At 38.0% G+C, this 23,592-nt stretch overlaps 1 protein-coding gene across 5 annotated transcripts in view; it reads right to left on the bottom strand.

Moving 5' to 3' along the window:
* The window catches only part of PPARGC1A (PPARG coactivator 1 alpha), a 634,502-nt gene that overhangs the window by 23,111 nt on the left and 587,799 nt on the right, over positions 1–23,592 (bottom strand). For 4 of the 5 annotated variants that reach the window (XM_073891486.1, XM_073891488.1, XM_025887727.2 and 1 more), the window contains 5 exons: positions 17,394–17,588; positions 15,445–15,567; positions 14,379–14,583; positions 10,085–10,130; positions 9,902–9,975 (listed from right to left, as the gene is read on the bottom strand). In XM_073891486.1, the coding sequence (XP_073747587.1) occupies positions 9,902–9,975; positions 10,085–10,130; positions 14,379–14,583; positions 15,445–15,567; positions 17,394–17,588 (643 nt within the window). Of the gene's footprint in view, positions 1–9,901; positions 9,976–10,084; positions 10,131–14,378; positions 14,584–15,444; positions 15,568–17,393; positions 17,589–19,282; positions 19,403–23,592 lie in introns of all 5 variants that reach the window. The other variant, XM_073891485.1, reaches the window with a different exon arrangement.

Genomic DNA, 23,592 nt, shown 5'->3' on the forward strand with positions numbered 1-23,592 from the left:
ATTGAGATAACCAAATATACCCTATGAGTGAAAATAGCAGGGCTGTAAATTTCTGTTGGCACACTTTGTTAAAAAAAATAATACTTGCCTAATGGATTGAAGTTATTTTAGGATTAGTGAGTACGTGGGTAAGGGAAAAACAATTCAGATAATTCCCTAAACTTTTTGCTGTTTACTGAAATGTCTTTATTCAGAGAATACCTCCAAGCAAGACCAAGAAATCTCAGGGACAGAACCACCAGCGCCTAATTGAAAATCTATTTCTAGATTAGAGTGGAGACCCAAAGCAAAACAAAGAAAGCAAAAGCAAAACAAAAGTGTAAGAAGAACTTGCTCTTCTTTTTTTTTTAACGTAGTGTCAAACTTTTAAGAGCCACTGATGGGACAAGGGACCCTTTGCTGCACCTGAGCTAATTGGATCTCTCCCATGTCCCCCGGCCAGAACTCAGTCCCTGGCATTCGGAGGACAGTCAATACTCAATTCCTTAATGCCGCTACCTTTGCTCATCTTCCCTCTAATGGCCAGACTCTCAATTTCACCCCACAAGCTTAAATCAACAGTGCTAATGCCTCCCATAACCTCCGGATTATTTCCTGTGTGTTGATTTTCTGGGGAATGTGTACATTTTGGTGTTGACAGTACAAGGTATATTCCATGCTCTCTCTTGAACTTAGCAGGTTTTGACAGATTTATGTGAGGACAGATGGCCATTACAGGCTGAAGGCTGACAAGAGGCAGTTCAGAGCATTGTTAACACACTTGCACAAACTCTCAGCAGTGCAGCACTGTGCAGAATGTAATTCAGACTATAGCTTTTTTATTACTGCCTATTTTCTTTTGTCAAAAGAGCCTGCTGTGCAGAGCAAAAAATGGCTGCTATTACCCGGAATGTAATGGGTGTCAGACAAATCACGTAACACAAACAATCAAGAGTATGTAGGTCATATTTCAACAGAGCACAACCTTAGCAATATTTATGATTACTGCATTGAAATGTGTTCTATAATAAACAAGTACCTCTGCATCACTCACACGCACTTCTGCACAGCAAATCGGGGAGAAGTGCTACACACTCCACAGTCATCTTTTTAAACAGCCCTTTTATTAAAAAAAAAAAAAAGTCAAAGACAAGTTTGGTTTGGTTTGGTTTTTCATGATGTGCCATAAAACGATTTTCTTTGAGGAGCTCTCTTTTGGGTTTGTTTGTTTAATTGAATGACTCTGATAAATGATGACTCCTCCGCTGTGTGTGTGTGTATGTGCGTGTGTGTGTTCCACAATCCACCCAATGACTTCAGCAGGGTTTGTTTGTTTGTTTTTTAATAGTTTATAACATTTTACAGAATCTACTGCTCTGTGACTTGCTTTAGAGTTTCTTTGACAGTGGGATTTTTCTTAGGTCACATGTTAATTGAAATATTTCTTAAGGAGAAACAATGAGAAGATGAGTTTCTAATTTGCTTAAACACTTACCCAAAAAGAAGGACTGGGCAGAGAGGCCTGTGGCTTACCGCTCTCCTAGATTTTATGCCTCAAGAACTTGGAGTGGGTGTCAAGAGATCACAGGACGGGCTGATACTAAGTATGAACTGTTACTGCTCTGCTAGTGAGAATGTTTTGTTATAAAAGCTCCTCTCGGGCCCTCCTCAGGCCTTCAACTTCCCCAGGACTCTCTGGAGGTCCAGAGGAGCCAGCCGCTGAAGTGTTAATGGTCCCAGGGAGGAACCTCTCACACCCTGCTCAGTACTCTGGAGGCCATCACCCCAGGCTGCCCTGACTGCAGGTGCCTCTGCCTTTACTCCTTTTTCAGTATGTCCTTTATCACCCCTGATTCCTGGGGGAAAACCTGGCCTCACAGAAAAGCTTCAGAGCATTCTTATGACATCTGCTTAATTCCCCAACTCTTGCTCATGGAAGATATGAATTGGTGCCCATGCACTTTCCCACATTGCTGGGGCAGGAGCAGGGGTCAGGGTTGGGGGGGTAGGGGAAAACTGTCTCTCCAGGCAACCATCACCAACCCCCCGCAAGCCGATATGGGAGAGGAAAGTGCTTTGTTATCCTTGGCTTATGAGAAATTTGGATAGTACTATTTCCCAAGAAGGTAACTTAGAAACAAAGGACTGATCTTTCCAGATGTTGGGTCGAGAAGAATGAGATCAAAAAAAGAAAATGAAGGATATAGTTGAAATATGGAAGAAATCCCTGACAGTAAGAGTTGCCAAACATTGGAATGAGCTGTAAAGAGAATTTGTGGGGTCTCCCTTTCTTGGGCTCCTCGGGCTCAGGAATGGATTATATGACCTGTCACAATCACTTTCCAGTTCTCTCATGCTAGGGCTTTCCTTTTAAAATTACCAACTACTGCTCATATTTTGCTTCGGTTTATTTCCCCCAAGATAAGTCACATACAAAAGACACATACACCAAAAGGGTACAGTAAACGTATGCTGTCTGTCAATATTCTGTCCAGCAAAATGAATTTTTAAATGAGAAATCCAAAAACGGTAATAATATAAAAGTCCACATAAAAGAAGTTACAAATTGATTGGTTAATGAGCGGGTTCTTAAGCACAAGTCCACCAAAGTACGGTCTGAATGACTGCCAGCTTAAACCAAGGCAAAGCAAAGTGAAAAATAAACGGCACCCAGTCACCCATCTTCTATCATTAAAACCATGAGGAAAACACAATACCAACGGAAGACAACATCTAAGACCTTGTGTGTTAGGGTGATGAAAGTGCTGATTATTTGGTTCCTCTTGTTTCTCTAATGAGTTATAAAATAGTTATATTGCTTTTTATTACTTTTACAGTAATAACTTTGAAAACAGTCTACATGTATACATACATATACACATACGTGAAATTTTGGGGTCAGCCACTTTGGTCCCTAACCAAATTTCTTCGTGTCTGCTGGCTAAAACCATCATCTGGTTGAGCTGACATTGCTTTGCCATTTCCATTTCAGAAAAAAAAGTCTAGCACTCTGAAAATCTCCATATGCAATAGATTTAAATGCCTTCTGCCAAAAGAGCATTCTCTCCTCTCATCTTGCTTTACTAACAGCTATTTTGAAATCAAATTAGGTTTTACACCTGTAAAAAAGAAGTTTTTTGTTTTTTTTTTACCAGTCAAAATGAGCTAGTTTAGGACACTCACAAAGTCAGACCAGCTGGCAATACCTAATAAAGCAAACTTCCTGTCTCATCCCTCCTGTTTCCCAAAGACTCCGCAGATGGGGCAGAGGGATTATTCTGGAGGTCTCAGGATTTTGTTGACTCTTTACACTTGTGCTTAAATGTTTGGAAAAATTTCACGAGAATTTGTGAGAGTAAAGAAAAAGAAGACACCAGAAAGTCCTGGGCAACAGCTTGATCCATTTCCTTGGCCTGAACCATGTGGATTAAGCCTGTACACCAAGAATCAACGAATCAACAACCTGTATGTTTCCACCCTGTCCACCCCCTTGCTGCACCTCTGGCAGACATCATTAATTGATCGTGACATCTTCACTGAGTACAGACTTGGCCTTGGAATCCTCCTCAACACAATGCTCCGGGCAGCCAATAACCAATCAACGACACTTGGCAAGTGAAATGAAACCTATTTAACATAACAGATGTTGACTATTATCTTTAAAATTCAGGCTTCAGGAGAGAGACCTCATTTCTCATCAGACAGACATGCTTCGAACCCAGGGTCCACCACAGAGCTAGCATGAACATATAGCTTTTTCCTCAACAATGAAATGGCCCGACAATCAAAAAGATAACATAGAACATGCCTACTGGGGAGTGCTTAACCTCCAGAATGTGTAGTAATGTAGAAGGAGCTGTTGTTGAGAGAGTATCAAAGAGGAGATTTTTCTACCTGGATTTAGTAAATCCCATACCCACACCCCAAACAGTGTATGTTCAGTTTTATGGGGGAATTAGAGGGATTTTTGCCACAAAGAAAATATATAACTTCATATATGAGCACGCCAAAGAGAGAATAACATTAGGGTCAGTGAAAGGGAACAGGTGAAGATAATCAAAAGTTGAAAAGATGAGCAGCAAGATACAATGACCTCAGTAGATAAAGTTAATGCAGAATTAGTTATTAAATATTGCATATTTATTGAATACTTCTATATGCTGGCACTGAAGGAAGCCTTTTTCATATTGTATCTCTAACCTCAGAGTGACTCAATGAGATACAGGTACTATTATTATCTTCATTTGGTTCATTAGGATCCTGAGCCTTACAAAAGTTAATTAAAATGACTAAAAGCCACCTTGCTAGATGGTAGATCCAGAATTTGAACTTGGGTTTGTCCAGTGTCAGAGCCAAGGTTTTGAACAACCTCACTAAGCTATGCTGTCTGCTTTTAGAAAAATCATAGACTACTTCCATTTGAGCTTTGCTGCTTATGAAGTTTTTAAATTCTGGTTGAATGCACATGTAATTGCCATTTTGGGATGTCAAAAATAGTTGAATACTGGCAATTTTATTTTTCAACCTATATTTTAGTCCTTGGAGTCAGGCAGTAATTTGATTTGGGGATTATAAATATGACTTTAACATTAAGGAAACTAAGACCCAGAAAAGATTAAGGAGAGAGAAAAGCATTTTAGCAATTAAAAGATGAAGGAGGAAAAGTACATGCTCCGTCTTGTAGTTCCTTACTGATTTCACTGCCCATTGCCGAGTACAGTGTTACTCAAACATCGCTTTGATTTCCTGCCTTCTTGCTTCTGCCCCATCAGTATCTTCTCCCCTTTCCATCTGTGCAGTTCAAATCTGTTACAAATATTTCTCTCCCTAAGGCTCCCCAAGTCAGTTTAGCCCACTGAGAGTACAGTTCCCTCCACATTCCTTTCCATGGATCACCTGGATCCTTCACTAATGATATCAGCTTAATGCTTCTTTCTGTCCTTGAACCATCTTTCTAATTCTTTTCAATCTTCTGAGCAGTCATTGTATTTAACTTGAAACCAAGTTACAGGGTTCCCCTTGATAACTCCTTTTCTCCCTTTGGTGATTCTCTCGTGCAATCCATGTTTGTCACATCATGCAATCCCTACCATGCAAGAAATGCTACTAAAGATTGTTCGAGGAGATGGAAATCACAGCCATCATATACTGCATCGCATTTCAAATGCATGATATCTCTATCCAAAAAACCTCTTCTTTACACCACCCTCCAGTTCCAAACTTTTCTTCCCAGCCTCCTTCAGCATGCTCCAGGTTCTACTCCATGCCTTGTTTTCCTAGAGCTCTAAATTCTTTCTACTTTGTAAGGCAATCTGGCCCTACCTCAGTTTCTCTAATTTGCATCTTCACACTTAAAAACCACCACACTCAATAAACTAAAAACCACCCCTGGGCCCATCTTTCTTAGAAGGTAACAAAACATTATAGGTAATAAATAATATTTTTCCTTCATGCTACTTGTACAATGTGTGTTATTTCCCCAACAGACTGTAAGCCCACATCTTAAACACAAGAACATTTGTTTAGCAGGCCAAGGACAATGCTTCACGCTTTATATGGATCAGTCTCTAGGTCTCCCGTTTGCTATACATCTGCTAAGACCTATCATATTACAAGCACAGAGCAGGTATCAAAAACATGTTGGTAAATTGATTTCCATTGTACCCAATAATCTTTCAAAGCCCCAAGAGGAAAGGATTTAAACCAGTCAGATGAATTCTGGTTCACTGACAGAAATAAATCCACTGCGTATATTTTTAAGGATTCTAAATACGTAAAAAATGTATCTTATATACATCTCTACTTGTCTTTCAATAGTGTAGGCTCCTAAACTTTCAAAATCATCGCTAAATTACTTAAAATTAGATATCTATCAATAAGAAAAATGTTAAAACTTTTGTAAGAAGAAAATAGAAGTGCTTTTTTGTAACACCATAACCTCAATAATGGAAGGAATACAATTAAAATGATATATTCATATATATAACATTTCAAAAACAAAGAAATCCAAAGCTAGGAAGGATGTAATAAAGCAAGTATATCCATGTAGTTCTAATGGGGCTATAAATAAAAGCACTCCTTTGGAAAGCAATGTGGCAATATATACCAGAAGACCCCAAGATATCTTTATATTCACTATTAAAAACTGCTAAGAATTTATCTTTAAGAAAATAAGATAAAATTAGTGAAAAGAACAACAACAACAAAACCCCACAAATATCTGATTAAAACGGTCAGAGGACCTGAATAGATACTTTCCCGAAGAAGACATACAGATGGCCAAGAGACACATGAAAAGATGCTCAGCATCATTAAATCATCAGGAAAAGGGACGTTAAAACCACAATGTCACTTTATACCTGTCAGAATGACTAGCATAAAAAATACAATAAGTAACAAGTGTTGATGAGAATGTGGAAAGAAAGGAAACCATGTGACTGCTGGTGGAAATGTAAATCGGTGCAGCCACTCTGGAAAACAATATGGAGATTCCTGAAAAAAAATTAAAAATAGAAATACCATATAATCCAGTAATTCCAGTGTTGGGTATTTACTCAACAAAAATGAAAACACTAGTTAAAAAAGATACATGCATCCCTATGTTTATTGTAGCATTATTTATAAAAACCAAGATACAAAAGCAATAGATGAATAAAGAAGATGTAGTATACATCTATAATGGAATATTACTCAGTCATAAAAAAGAATAAAATCTTGCCGTTTGTGAAAGGATGAATGGATCTAGAGAGTCTTATGCTAAGTGATAAGTCAGACAGAGAAAGACAATTCCCATATGATTTCACTTATATGTGGAATCTAAAAAACAAAACAAAACAAACAAACAAGAAACAGACCCGTAAATACAGAGAACAAACTGGTGATTGCCAGGGGGAGGGAGGTGGGAGGAAGGGCAAAATAGGGGAAGGGGATTAAGAGGTACAAACCTCCAGTTACAAATATGTCACGGGGATGAAAAGCACAGCATAAGGAATTAATAATATTGTAATAAACTTGTATGGTGACAGATGGTAACTACATTTATCGTGGTGAGCACTGCATAATATATAGAAGTGTTGAATTACTATGTTGTATGCCTGAAACTAATATAACATTGTGTGTCAATTACACTTCAGTAAAAAAAATATGAACAAACATTTCTAATGCAGTGCTATTTCAAAACAGTAACACTTTAAAACAACCTAACTTTATAAGAGGATTACAACTAAATAAATTTTGATGTACCTACTAAAACTGTCATATAACACTAAAAACCTGATAACAAAAGGGTCTGTGATAATACAAAACTTTCTCATTAAAATGTTAAGTGAAAAATCAGGATGCAAAATTATATACACAAAATGATTATAGTATAAATATAACATATTAAATTATCCATGGGGAAAAAAATGCATTGGTAACTTTACATCTTAGAATTGTGAATAGGGGTGGCCGGGTAGCTCAGTCAGTTGTGTCTGACTCTTGATTTTCCCTCAGGTCATGAATTCAGGGTTGTGGGATTGAGGCCCCTCACCCCCACCACTGTTGGGCTCTTTGCTCAGCGGGGAGTCTGCTTGAGATACCCTCTCTCTTTCCCTCTGCCCCTCCCCCTGCTATGCTCTCTCTCTCTCAAATAAATAAGTCTTAAAAAAAAGAATTATGAATATTTTTCCACTAGTTTATATTTTTGACATTTTTATAGTAAGCTTAAATTATTTATAGTAAGAGAATAATAAAAACCTTTTAACAGAAGCCTTGGTGTGGGTGTATAAAATGGAAGCTTTCTCAATCCTCTCTGAAACAAAGTAACTAATACAACATTCTGAACACTCAGAGTAAATAGATTCCTTTCAACTGAGCCACAGTAGTATTTCCCAAACCAGTTGATGTCTATTATAGTGGTAACTGGAATTATGTAAGGAAATAAACTATGATGCCATTGAATGAAGTATAAGAAAAATTGTCTCTATAAGAAGAACCAATAAAGGTATGTCACTAAAAGAAGAGAAGTCAAATTAGTTGTAGACAGGTGGTATCAGAAACACTGGGAAAACATGGGAAATTATGATTATTATTTACTTATGTGAAAATCATAAAAATCCACAATGATTTTGCACTCAGACTACTACACAAATATCTTTAATTCTTTTCCTTTAAAAAGCAAGAAATGAACAGTAGATACCATCTAAGATACATTTTTTAAAAGATTTTATTTATTTATTTTGACAGAGAGAGAGAGAGAGACAGCGAGAGAGGGAACACAAGCAGGGGGAGTGGGAGATGGAGAAGCAGGCTTCCCACCGAGCAGGGGCCTGAAGCGGGGCTAGATCCCAGGACACTGGGATCATGACCTGAGCTGAAGGCAGACGCTTAACGACTGAGCCACCCAGGCACCTCTCTAAGATACATTATTATTACTACAGTTTGTGCCAGAAAGATGAATGGATTGCCAATTCGGACATTTAAGTTCAAGGCAAAGTTCTCTGTTTCTTATACAAAAACAAATTGATATTTGAATGTTTCCTTATACAACTTAGGCAAAAGTAAAATGACAAAACTATATACTTTAATCAGTTTTTTGGATAAACACACCAAAATACTCATTCTTATTGGTCAGATAAGAAGGTCTCTACCGCATATGATATATATACATAAAAGTTACTTATAACCATATAAGTAATTACAATTTAAGAAATGATGTTATGTATATGCCTATAAGTGAGTATATGTGTATATATGTATATATGCATATAAAGACATGTATATATTTGCATATGTATATGTGTACACACACACACACACACACACACACACAGAATATATATAAATACCATGAAATTAACTACTCTACTGCTTGACCAAATCATGCGATCATGCAGTAGACCTTTCACAAGGTGGTAATTTAGCAAACTCAAAGTGTGAAATTAAACTTAGTGACAATGACCATGGTGTATGTAGGCACTATAGTTCTGGTCGAAAGCATCTTGTTTAAGTTACTGTTCTTTTACCCTTATCAGCAATGGCCAGAGCCAAGGAACTTCTTGTTCAGACAGCCTAAGATTCACTTTCTGGTATAGTTCTGTACCTAAACCTAAAGCACTCAGTGCAAAGGCACCATTTACACCCAACTTAGAAGTCTGCCTAGGAAGTCTGTGGATTATTAAGTTACTCAGGGGTTGCTCCAAGCTTTTAAAGCTCCTTCCTCTTCAGCATAAAGTAAGACTGACTAAATGAGTCCAGAAGTCCAAATGGCGAAGAAAATCACTCTTGTTTAAAAATATCTAAGTACATTTTGTTTTGGTGAATGGGCACATTTTCATTTTTCTCCTTTGCTGAAAAGATATAAAAATGGTAACATATATAAGACATTATACCATTAAGTATAATGGTGAGTGAGAAAATATTCCAATTAAAACATTGATATAATGAATAAACTGGCGTTCAAAACTTTGCTCCTTGTTTTCTAGCTCTGTGATCCTGGGCAAGTTGCTTAACATTTCTGAACTTTATATCCTCATCTTAAAGATGAGAAAATTACCACTGTCTTCATGAGGTTGTTGTGAAACTAGTCAAAACCACTTACATGCCTGGCACATTTATTGAGTAGGAGACCAATAAATGTTATTTTCTTCTCCTGCTCGAGTTTTGGTGTCTTAATCTGACATAGGGTTATTTAAGGATCTAAAGCAACAGTATACATCAGAGGGTCTGGCCCAGGTCTGACACACAATAAATGTCTTCTCTTTAAAAGAAAAAAAGAAGTGAAAATATATAGGTAACTTCTTATCCAATGTTGCTTGTACTATTTGTTAATTTCATTAATCACATGGAGAATATGTGCTATTATTTAATACATATTACACACACACACACACACACGCACACACACACACACACAGAGTTCCAAGTGAAATGTAAGGCTTACCTGCAGTTCCAGAGAGTTCCACACTTAAGGTTCGTTCAATAGTCTTGTTCTCAAATGGGGAACCCTTGGGGTCACTGGAAGATATGGCACATTTATAAAAACAAACTGAAATGGAGTTGCTGTAGCCAAATGTATTAGAACCCCCTTCCCTTTCTGAAAATGGTTACATTTCTTAATACTTACTTTGGTGACTCTGGGGTCAGAGGAAGAGATAAAGTTGTTGGTTTGGCTAAAGGAAAAAAAAGGAAACTAATTATGAAATATTGAGTTTTTGAGGGTTTGTTTTTTTTTAGAATTTTTTTTCTTACTACAATCAGGTTGGAAACTGGAAACTGGAAAACTAAAATAAGGAAATCCCTGAATATTGGATCAAAGTCAGACAACAGTCCATATTCTAAAACAAATTCCAAACAACATTTGCATCGGTAAACTATCATTCAAAAACACATACAAAAACAGAATTTTCCCCAAAATGTAGCATCTCTGTTAAGGATACAAAATTTGCATCATACCATCAGAGAGAAATAATGTTTTCTATTTTAATTTGGAATATAGTACATGGTTTGTTTAGACAAGAAAACAGCAGAATAACTATAAGACAACAGAACGTTATGAATATTCAGTTGATTTTTCTCCTAAAATGTATAATTTTATACCTAGCCCTGAGAATAGGTTATTTCTATGAGGCCAAAGCTCAAGCAATAACCATTCCATTTACTGAAAATTAATTGAGAGACTATGGCAAATTGTGGACATTGACCCAGATGGTTTAAAGGGGGTTCAGATCCCCAAATCTTAGAGACAAAGTAAGATACTGCATTTATCAGCTGAGAGACCTATAGACTTTCAAAGAGAGCTCATTTACTTCCTTTTATGCTTCCTAAATCTTACCTCCTACAGGAGGCATTTCCCAATTAGGAAGGGTGGAGTAAGAATCTTCTTCTCACTCCAAAATTTCAATTGCTTCTCCTTGGCAGTCTTGTATTTTGAACAGAAGGAGGGGAAAACATGATGAGAAACGTACTTGGGATATACATCCACATATTATGTATATATATATATGCTTATCTATAAAGATATATTTATATGTATGTAGGTTTATGTCAATTTTTTCTCATTAACATAACTACTTTCAAAAGGTCAAGAGGTAGTCATTTACGTAATGAAAATCATAGACTTGAAACTAAAAAGTTCTTTAGAATAAACTCTCATTTTATGGATGAAAAACCTGAGACCTAAAGATGTGAAATGATATTTCCAGGGCCATAAAACTAGTTACTGGCAGAGTTAGCCCAGAATATGTTTCCTTTTTCCTATTACCAAAAGGAATTGCATTCAATAGATATTAAAGTAAATTAATCAACCCCAGTAATTAAGGTCCTTTGAAATGTGAAAATATTATTTATGTCCAAATTAGGCTGAAATTACATACTTTACTTGGATAAATAGTATTTACATATTTAATTTGTCGATTTAGATTTAGTTTTTTAAACAATTGAATGGTTTATCATCTATCCAATGTGCATCCAGAAATATGAAGTTCACGCTGTCTTCTACAAATTAGGTACATTGATTGATTGGCTTTTATATATACAGATAAATGAACTGGTTTTAGATTAATTTTTTTAGTATGTCTGATATAATGAGCCTTTCCAAAAGAACACACTCATGAAGGAAATTTACCAACATTTTCGGCGTTCAACTCATAATTAGGATCATGCATACAGGCTCCATAGCAAGTATCGTTAGATATGAACTGTGTACTATACACAGTATATATACATTGAAAATTGGTCTCTGGGATTCCAGCTTTCAAGGTGTAGGGCAGGCTCTCCGAAATGCTCAAAGTAAGATCCCTAACATTCTGACAGTTGGGTATAGGTGATGGCAAGGGCACTGGAAGGGCAGCATTGGGCAGCGGCCATGTTTAATGGGACCGATGGCAAACAGGAAGAGAAGGCTATAGGAAGGTTCAGCCCCAAAGCACATACAGTACAGAAGGCCATCCCTGAATATGCCCACACACACAAAAGCTACCATGAGAGGAGCACTGATTTGGTTTACTGGGAGTTTAATGCACACTATTCCAATGATGGACAGACCAGGGCCTCTAAGATCCTTGAGGGCAGGAATGTATTTTTTTCATGCAGATCATGGTCTTTTTGATGAATGAATACATTAGCAAATGAATGAATAAATGAATACAGGAGACACCAACATGAGCCAAAGTTCAGGCCATTATCCTAAGGAAGTGAAAAGAACTTGACCCCACAATATCACAGACAGCAAACATGCAGTTCAGTGAAAGAACATTATGATACATCAAGAAAGGATAAACCTCAGTGGATCCTGGGCTACTGTCTCTAATCGTTAATATAGATTCTACTTTTAAAGTTTGAATCAAAATTTAAATAAATCCTGAAGCTGAGCATTTATTTCCTGTTGGTTATTCACAGCCAGCCATGTTTATTTTGTTCTTGGCCTTTAATAACGATAGGAATTTTGTGGGGTTTTTGTTTGTTTGGTTTTGTTTTCTTGTGTTTTTGTTAACAGGCTTTGTTTGGGGATAAACTTTTTATGCTTTGCCACAGGCATATATCTTTCTAAAAAAAATCCGCATACAGCAGGTCTCATCTAAAGAATATGTCCTCCACAGGCTAATTTAAGTCCTCACTGCCATGGTTTGTAAGACTTTTCAGTAATATTAGTGGTAAGTGGATCTAAAAAACAAACCTAAAAACCTCCCAAACTCTCAAAATCCAAAAGGGCCAAATACAATTTTAAGAATATGTAAATTAAAAAAATGTTTAAAACATGTGCCGCTGGCCTGGGTTCACTGACTACAGGGTTATAGCTGGCTGAGGACTTCAGATTTAGCTCCAGAAAATAAACGCCTGACTGGGACACACTAGTACAAGGTGGACAGTAGCCCAGTGAATTTTTCAGTCCACTCACTAGACTGAGCTCAGCTGCCTTCCCTTCACCCGAGGCTCTCCACACCATTGCATCCCATAGCACTGCTGGTTTTGCTCTAAGGAAAACTGGTCCAGCGCATAGTGCGTGAGGGGCCAATCAGGGCAAGGCGAGCTGCAGAAAAAATGTGGTTCATTTCAATAAATATCTTTTCCCTGAACTGACAGAAAAGGATGGCCGAGGGATTCTGAGACAACCACCAGGGAAAACCTAAATGAGAGCCAATTTAAAACTTTAAAAGAAGGTTCCTGAAGGTTTATGGTGGGGTAGGGATGAGAGAGGGAAACCGAAAACACTGGAAAGAAAATACTAATTAAAACCAGGAGCAACAGCATACCTGTATGAAATAATCATGGTTCAAAACAGGGATCAGGGACTACCACTCTGCAGCTGGAAGGGGCAGTCAGGGAAACAAAAGGGAAAAAAGAAGTGGGTGTTTGTAATTGCTATGTTAGAATATGCCTGCTTCTGGGGCGCCTGGGTGGCGCAGTCGCTTAAGTATCTGATCCTGGTTTCAGTTGGGGTCCTGATCTCCAGGATGTGAGATCAAGCCCCACGCTGGGCTCCACACTCATCGCACAGTCTGCTTAAGACTCTCTCTCCCTCTCCCTCCCCCTCCCTGTATACACTCTCTCTCTCACTGCCTCTAAAATAAATAAATAAATCTCAAAAAATAAAAATAAAAATAAAAAAAGACTATGCCTGCTTCCATCACGAGGTTAAAGGTAGGGTTAACGTGGAAGCTGAGATATTTTCAAGCAACCGCAACTTTCAACAAGCTTCCTTTGGGCCTCTAAGACAGGACGATTTTGAGGGAAGAGCCAAAAAGAAAGAAAATTATATCTCTGCCAAACAGGTTTTCCCCAAATCACTCTGATCTGCCTCAGAAGCATCAGCCTTCTAGAATGTATGGGGACAATAAACATCAACCCAGATGCCTAGTTTGATCTGGGCAATATTTTTTAATAGAAAGCAAATACAAATAAATTCCAGGGATTTCCAAATCCTTATTTACAAAATAAAATCTATGAGTATAACATGTGGTCTTTAAAAAAAAAAAAAAAAAACGAATGCACTTAATCAGGAGAGGCTGCACAAATACCATGTGCTCCTTTTTAAGGTGTATACAACAAATCAACAATGATTCATTTTCTTTCCATTATTAGAAAGGAAAAAAAAGAACAGCTTTTTACTATTGGCTAGCCCAGCTTGCTCCGAATTTCAATTATCTCGGCAATTCAGATTTCACATAAACCTTTCACCACCCCCTCCCCACCCAGCTCACATTTCAGGTGCTTTTTGGTGATTGTGAATTAGGCTGCATATCAGCCGAATAGGACATGGTCAGCCTGTGTCCAAGGAAGGATTTTTTTTTTTTTATAAGTCTCTAATAAAGTGCTGAATCCCCTTTCCAGAGAGACAGCAGTGGGGCAAAAGCCTGAGGTTTGGGCATTCCCAGCCAGGTGCATGCTTGCTTTGCCTTGTGTTTTAGTCCCCAGCCTACCTTGTAAATGTTGAGACTGTGACTGTGTGTGGGACTTCTTTTTGGAGGTGCATTTGTCTCTGCTACTGTTCCTGTTCTCTGTGGGTTTGGTGTGAGGAGGATCATCATTTGTGGTCAGATACTTGAGAAGCTCCGAGCAGGGACGTCTTTGTGGCTTTTGCTGTTGACAAATGCTCTTCGCTTTATTGCTCCATGAATTCTCGGTCTTAAAAACAAGGCATAAAGAAAGCTAAAATTAGTGAACTGAACCTTATCAGAATGGATATAGGTTTTCTGAAGAGATGAGATTTTCAATGAAGTGTTCAGTCTAAGTGTACTAGATCTATGAGCTGTGAATAATTGTTTGCAGAACAAGGAAAGAAAATTACATTTAAAATTCCTAAATGACATTTATGCAGCTTTTTATTTCATTTCTCCTACATTTCAATGTTCCTACTCAGCAACATGTAACTAACAAGACCCTATAGCGCCTTTACTGTGAATAAAAAAAAAAAATAAGCTGGTTTAAACCTTAATTTGCCACTGATTGCTAGAGTCCCGTATTCACAATTCTCTTAAGTACCCCCTAACGCTCCGTTTTCACTCACAGTGAATGGCAAGACAAACATTGTTTAATATAGCCCGCTAACCGAATTATGTCATTGCCAGCATTCTATCCAATTAATGGCAGAGATAGATCTTTTGCAGTGATTCCAGAGCAATCTTTCTCAGGTTAGACAGCTGGAGAAACGGCAATCCTGCATCTTAAAGTCACTCATAGATAATACCAGCCTAGCAGCAAATTTTATTGTAACCCACATTGCTGCGTGTATTAATAAAGTGGGCAAGGAGTGACAGACGGTGGGACTTCCATTCCAATCATCCAAAGACAGAGCATCAATGAACTCTTTCTAGTTTAATGTAGCTGGAGCGCTGCTTTTGGAAACCCATTTCATATTGTTTCACATTATAAAGCAACTGCAGGATCCCAGCTGAATGCATAGAAATAAACCTATCTTTTGTTTTACTGCTTCAAGCAAAATCCTTTGTTACTTGCCCTCCTATATTAAAAAAGTTTGCATTGTACCTTAACAACTGCAGGGTTTGTTCTGATCCTGTGATTATGGTTTGCATGGTTCTGGGTACTGAGAGCACTGCATTCATTATAACTTAGCTGAGTGTTGGCTGGTGCCAGTAAGAGCTTCTTAAGCTAGAAATATATGAGAGGGGAAAAGCGAGAAAGGTTATGCATCCTGTAGGCATTAGAATAAGTTACTGAAATTTCAAACTTAATATTAATTAATTATAAAAATTAATTCTCTCACTCTTTAATTATAGTCACACCAAGGCACAATAGTGCTAAAGGAAATGCATTTTTAAAAAGTAAGAAAAAATTCGGCATTACACTACCAACTGTGAAAGTATTCTTTTCCCTACATGTGATACTCAGTATTGTCTACCTTGATTTTCTTTTCCTTTTTTTTTTTTTTTTTTGGATAAAATAAGACAAAAAGGATCCTCCTAAAAGGATTTCCAAATACCTACTAGCTGAGAAAAGTTGCACTGCTAAATGAGGAATTGGGGGTTGGGGACAGAATATAGGACATTTTCCCCTCAGTAACCCAAATGAATCAAGTGAAAATAAATAAAAGATTCTGTAATGCTTTGAATGATATTTTACAATCCAGTTTCACTTTACTGATTCAAAGGGTATTTATGATAAAAGAGTGGCTATCACTGAAAAAGACTTGTAAGTAAATAGAGTCAGGAGATGTGATTCTGCCTCAGGCAAAGCATTTACTGTTTCTTGACCTCTGTTTCTTCATCTGACTTGCTGGCCTTCTAGGACCTCCCTGGTCGGACAGGCGGTATGACGTTGAGTCAACAACCCCTCCCAGGTGAACCAACTATGTGGATGAAAATCCTCTGGTATCAATGTAAAGACATCAAAGTACCAGACAGCAAAGCCAACAGCAAATGGAAAAATGGTGGGGCTGGGGGGAGGGTAGCGATTACTTATGAGGTAGTTTCTTCTAAACCAGAAATCTCTAAATGAACAGCAGTACAAGCAGAGTCTCCATATGTTTACATGAAATCCTTTTAACATTTAAAAAACTTAGAGAAGGGAGAGAAACAACCTCTAAATGGCAAGCCAAGGAACATTATTAAAGTTTGGAGGATAGCATTCCATAATTTACATAGTATAGTCTTACATCAGATTTATGGCAAATGACAAATGGCCACCATAGATGAGAAGGTAAACTGTGTCTTAGAACTAATAAAATTCTGGGCAAGCACTGCATCAAAAAGAAAATTTACTCTTCAGTGCCAACAAACTCACTCTTCATTGCCTCCCATAAATTTAGGGAACTTAGGTTGCAAATGTGCTACTATTTTTCAATCTTCATAAGAATTATGGATCCAAAATCTTAAAATATTGCATATCCCTTGATCGGCCTTTTATTTCTAGAATCGTAGGCATAAGAATAAAACTATAAATGTGTCAATTATTATATAATTTATGATGGTGAAAAATAGGAAAAAGACTAAATATCCAGCCACAAGAAATCTCTCAATGAACCAGGACATCTCCAAACAATAAAATAATATGTAACATGAACCATTATGCATATATTTCAAATTCACAAACATGATGATGTATCTTAAAACAAGAGGAGATTTCAATCTTTTTTCCCATCAGAGATTATTTGATTTTACAGGTGAATTTTTGGTCTATTCTTTTTGGGTTGTCTACGTTTTCGAAGCTTCTACCATGAACATAAATAATGCTAAGAAATAAAAATACACACACAAACATAGCAAAAGTTAAAACCGTAGTAAGACCACATGAAGACTGTTATTACCAACATTTTTAAACACAGAATCACAGAATTTGCAACTCTGAGTCTGCTCGGGACTTGTTTTTGGCATCAGTCTAAATTAAAAATCCAGACCTTATTGTTACTACATCATACCCATGCAGCGGGTAGCCAGAGGCAACTCCAATTCCTGTTAAACAGTAGGAAGGGTTCTTACTAGAGATGGCTCTTCTGCCTCCTGAGGCGGTGGGGTGCCGTCAGGCATGGAGGAAGGACTAGCCTCATTCTCAGTGGTCACATCTCCATCTGTCAGTGCATCAAATGAGGGCAATCCGTCTTCATCCACAGGGAGACTGTCCAGTGTTTCTGTGAGGACTGCTAGCAAGTTTGCCTCGTTCTCTTCATCTATCTTCTGCAGAAACAGAAAAATAGACGACGTGAGTGAGTTGACATTGGGGAACAGGTAACACCATCAATCAGCATGGACGGGTCATGTTTATCCAAATGAGTCAACCGTATGTGAAATTTTGAATGCTCACACTGGAACACAAAAGATCATGTCTTCTTCAAACTCCAAATTCACTTTTGGTCTGAATCACACAATGAACTGATACCTCTCAGTACCAATCTCTGATGGCTGAGCTGTCCAAGTTGGCAATTTATGATGTCGGTGCGTATTACGGCCGTATATGATGCTGTCTTGTTTGCAGTTGCTTTCCCCATGGGTGTGTCTTCTTTCCCTAACTAAAGGAGAAGGTCTAGAGAATCTTAGAACTTGAGAGAATTTTCACCATCATCTATTTCATCTTCAGATATAGTCTTTCAATCTCCTGTGCAGCCGAAATGTTTAGATAACCCTCTGTTTGAACAGCACCAGAAACTGAAACTATACGGAGACAAACCATACCATTATAATCTCATCACCGAACACTCCACAGCCATTTATTTCCCTCCCTGACATCTCTCCCAACTTTAGTCATAAATCTAGAACTGCCCACTGGACATTTCTACCTGATAATAGCTCCCTCAGCCTCCAAAACCCAAACTTAGGATCTTTCACAACAAAACTGCTATTTCCCTTGACTTCCTGAGTTTGGGTAACAATTCTTCAGACCCAAACTCTAGAACTATCTTGAGTCCTCTTTATCTGGTCTGTCATTAAGTAGAGTCTTACTTTGTCATGTCTCTTCAATGCAGTCGTTTCTTGTGGCCAGGGTACGATTCTAGTGTGGCATTACTTGGAATGGGGGCTCCTGCGAACATATTCTAACTTGTTTCCGCAACTCCCACAATCATTCACATCCGTACACCCTTGGAAAGTTAATCTTCAGGTATTCATTCCATAAACATATCTGCATACCTACTATACCAGGGACATGTTTGGTGTTAGAGATAGAAAAAGATGGACCTCTGCCCTCTAAAAACCCTCCAGTGGAAGGAAAGAACCTGTGAATAATTTATTATAAAAGATAACAGTTATTTCAGTACTCTGTACCAGCTTATATACCCTGTTTATAGGGAAATGTGCTATATTCCCATCACCTGGACAACCAGTGCCAATGCTAGGCACACAGTGTGGTCATTGATTACTTGCTGAATAATTCATCGATCTGCATCTACTGCCTAGAATATATGTTGTGCAGATCACTTTCTCTTCCTTCTGTTAGCATTTCACATTGTTTGTCCAATTTGACCTGCTTCATAAATCTTTTTTTTTTTAAAGTTCTGTATGCTATGACATTAACAATATCGGCTAAATTATCCCACACAGATTCTATTACAAAATGCACCTAAACTGCTGACATCTAATGAAGCCAGCAGTGCCCACACGTCCTTTCTCTCTAGCACTGAACTCCAGTTAATTGACCTGACAAAATTACAAGAATCACAGAATAAGACAGCTAATCAGAAAATCAAATTGTATTACTAGAGAAATTAGGCAGGCCTTTATCACGTATACATTCTATTTTTCACATAAAAATTGTTTTCCCTCTTTACTGATGAGTCCTCATCCAGGAGTAAAATTACAGACTTCTTTCTCTTTTGGATTTGAGAGGCCAAAAAGAGCCATTTGTACTCATGGTAGACTTTCCTAGCATTTCTTACCTTTGCATAATGTGTCTCCCAAATGCCCCTGGACTTCACATTGTGAGTCAAGTGGTTTTGGGCACATGGGATGGAATGACAACTTTCTGAGTTTGAGGACTCCACTGCAGGAGGTAAATCCTAATGGGGGGGAGTGAAATGTTAACTTCAAAATGGCACCATTCTTCCAGAAACTGACTGATTCTTTAAAAATCAAACTGCTTGATTTAATAACAAATCATTATTGAGCATACCACCCAGCCTCAATTCTCCTGGATCTGCCCATGTAATCTGAATAATAAATATACTGAAATGATTTTCACTTATTTTCTGCCCAGGATCATAATCTAGCATCCAAAGATTCCAATCTCTCCGCTTTCAATTCAGATTCCCCCCAACATACGAAAAACCAAATTCAGGTTATTCATCTGTCCTAAATAGAAATTATATTTAAATTAAATACATATTATTTTAAATCATCCCAAATCATGAGATTTACATTAATGTAAATATATCCATAGTATCTAATAAAAATAATCTTTGAAGATCTCTCAAGGACACACGCACGCCCACACGCACGCACGCACGCACACACGGTTTCAGTAAATTGGACTTTTTTTCCAGGTATCCCAGTTTTCAGAAAGGCTTATTTCACTGAAGTTCAAAAATAGCTCAAGAAAAACAGTTCAGAATGTTTACCAATAAATGAGTAATTTTGTTTACTCCGATTTAAATTTTGTATTTGGCTTTCCAGCAACACTACAAGCCTCTATTTGCTTTCAATCACATAATACAATAGCGCCTTAGTTCTATCCCTAGTGTAAACAAACTACAATAATTCCAATCAAGTCAGAATGACAAAGAACACTTAAATTAACTAGTTTTCTCCAATTTCTTTAATAAGCCCGGGTGAATGTACATCAAAAACAATGGCAGAAATATTGGAGCCTGATAATGTCATAATTAATTTACAAGATCTGATTAAACCACAGCTATTTAAATTCTCTCTACTGGAACCACAATGGGAGGGAGGGTTGTGGGATAGAAGATTGGCAGATAGTGTGTGTATGTGATGGGGTATGTGGTAGGGTAGGCTGCTATTCAACCAGGACAGACCAGTAGGGCTGTAATCCTTATTTAGAGCCCATGTTCATCAGAAATGTGGCTGACTCAGTGAGGGGCTCAGAGACCATTTATTTTAGTAAAGTTGCTCTTGAATTATGGAAGGAAAGAATGTTATTTCAAATTCTGTGTTTTGTCTAATTGTAGAAGACTGGGGAACAATTTAAGATATTTCCCGATGACATTTTTGTTCTGAAGCTCAACAGATAGTCCTGTATGTAAAGTTGAGTGGACATTGCTCCTCACTGTGGCAATTCCAATTAGTTTAGCATGAGTTTCAACAATCAAACACTCCAGAGAAGGCAATGGATGTGACAAAAAGGACTCGGGTAAACAATTAATGTCACTTCCCATTATTGCTTCAGTCCCAATTTACAGAGCAAATAAATCAAAGTCACAGCAGATGAAGCACTCTGGCCTACCAACACATGTCTGTTCACAGGTGACGGGCCATGGAAATACATCAGGCAGTAAAATGACTTTGCAAAATAACCTTTCAAAGACTCTGCTCTGACACCGCTTTCTAATTGTTCAAAATTACTGTTTTTACAAAAATATACTTATTAGCTCCATAAAGTTAAGAAAAGAAGAGCAGAGAGGTGAAAAAGAGAAAGCAGGTCACCAGTTAGGTAGTGATCTAAAGCTACACAGCTGAGCTCAGTGTTGCAGGTGGTGGCAGAGAGGGAAAGAAAGGTAGGGAACAGGCCAACAGGCATTTCCACAGGGGACCTCTGCGACTCTCAAGCTGCTCCAGCTATGCTGGGCGTCCACCCTGGGCTCTCCTTACACAAGGCAAGACTGCTGCTCTCCTTCCCACCGAAATACAGGTTCGTGTGGCAGTCACGCTCATTCTCGGAGGGTGCTCCTGGAGTAAAGAAGCCGATTCCACAGATACTCACGTTGTAAAGAATTTCCACTGACAGGTGATACACGTACATGTATACTAACAACCCAAAATTCAGAACAGGCAGCAATTCCGAAGCAATGCTCTGTCATTAACAAACGATAGTTCAGAACACTTGGTTCATTACTGCTCGTTGGGACTGCTGGGTCCCTATCTGACCTGCCCTAAGTGTGATATAATTCAAAGGGCACAGTTAAAGGAAGGTAGATTCTGCATCTTCGAGTCCTCAGAGTCACCTCAAATTTGAAATTTGGGGTCCAGGACATAATATCTGGGCCTTCTTCCCTTGTGAGCAGTTGGCAAAAGGATCTTCCAACTGATTACACATGGTGGGGCCAACAGTGCATTGAGCTCACCCAAGTGCATAGAGAGGGAATAAATCTACTAAATTAAGGAGGAAATGAGGGACTCCAGGATGTTACTGGACACCTGACGGGAGAACTGCAAAGTGAAAGCGGCATGTGGTATCCCAAAGATTTTTAAATGCAGGCTATTATGGAAGGACCATGCCCTGCTTATGATAGTAATTTTTTCCACATCTTGTAGAATTGCAATTACACTCTGCGTCCCCAGATTCTCACACTCGCTTGATCTCTGTTTGATAAAAATAGTTTAATAGCCATTTAATCACAGCTTCATTATCTTAGCTCTCTTAATGCGAATTAGGCCAGGAGAATTCCTGCTTCCTCATTATTCAAATCATCAATAAGAAGGAAACAGTGGGGTCTTCTTATCATTCATTAATCAGTTTCAGTATCTTAGGTACTGTTTACTCAGAGATCAGTCTATGTGAGAGGTCACTTAACCTCTGTGAGCCTCTATTTTTTTCTATATACAAATTCAGGTTATTATCTGCCTAATTCCTAGGACAGAATTTTTCTGCATTCATGGTTAATAGGCAGGAAAAAAAAGAATGGACGAAAGCCTGAGAATCCTTCAAGATGAGGCTCAATAAACATTTCTAGTGTATATGCCCATTGTCTTGATTGCCCATATTTGAAAGGGTGATCTACCGCCGACTTTTAGCAATGGTCCAGCTTCCTCCCAAATACCCAGCATGCCTTGGGCTTCCTACTTGCCCCATCTTGCTGATTTGGAAGCAGCTAATGAAGACAAAATTAACTCCTACTTTAAGTGAGGCCTAATTAGGAAGGGAAATCTGCTAGAGTAACATCTGGTATTGCATTCTGAAGCCAAATATAAATGACATTTTTGGATTATCCACTATTTTGGATTATTTCTCCCACTGGAGTCCAACCAGGAGTTGAAATAAATAAATGAGAAAGTGACTTTTATGATAGATTGTGGGGTTCAAAGAAGAAATACGGTTGACCATAGGAGTCCCTTTCCTGGATCTTTACACATAAAGTTCTGTATCTTTTGTTCATGCACAAAAAGGCAAAAAACTTTTCATGTATAAATTTTGGTTTTAATGTATAAAGTTTGATTCAAGATTTGCAAGAAGCTGACCTAAAATTTTAAAAATAATTTTTGAAATGAAAGAAAAAAATAACAATTCAGACTAGACCACTGAAATAGAATTTGAGGTTATTAGCTTTTTTCTTTAAAGCATTTTAATCAGGAAAGATATCACCTCATCGACAGCATATTATACATGTCCACTCTGAGGGGTCTAAGCCTTTGCTGGAGATGTTAATATTTTGAATACTCACGCTCAAACAACTCTCTTTCTCTTTTTTTTCTCTTTTTCTTCTTCTCTTTCCTTCCTCAAATGCTTTACAATCCAATATGCTTTTCCTTGCTTCTCTTATACCCAGGTATGGACCAACAGCATGTCTGAGCACCTTCTCATAATCCAACAGAAAATGGGCAGATTCCCCATGTGGCACTTCTTAAAGTTTGCTAACTCCTGCCCCATTCAAGAAGAGAAGGCCCTGGGGCGCCTGGGTGGCTCAGGCGTTAAGTGTCTGCCTTCGGCTCAGGTCATGATCCCAGGGTGCTGGGATCAAGCCCCGCATCGGGCTCCCTGCTCCACGGGAAGCCTGCTTCTCCCTCTCCTGCTCCCCCAGTTTGTGTTCCCCCTCTTGCTGTGTCTCTCTCTGTCAAATAAATAAAATCTTTAAAAAAAAAAAAGAAGAAGAGAAGGCCCTAACATGACCCACTAACTCTCTGTTTATGGGATGGCTTTGAAAATGGGATGGATACTTGAAGACATGAAAAAAATGACATAAGAAGTTTCAAGCATATATGTGCAGCAGAAAAATAACCAAGACAATAAGGACTTTGCATCATATCACACATTTCTTATGAAAAATACTTCTGTATCTATTCACTTCTTACAGAT

This window comes from Callorhinus ursinus, unplaced genomic scaffold, assembly GCF_003265705.2.
Source record: "Callorhinus ursinus isolate GAN/ISIS: 27379988/994484 unplaced genomic scaffold, GSC_fseal_2.0 scaffold4, whole genome shotgun sequence".
Classification (NCBI taxonomy): Eukaryota; Metazoa; Chordata; class Mammalia; order Carnivora; family Otariidae; genus Callorhinus; species Callorhinus ursinus.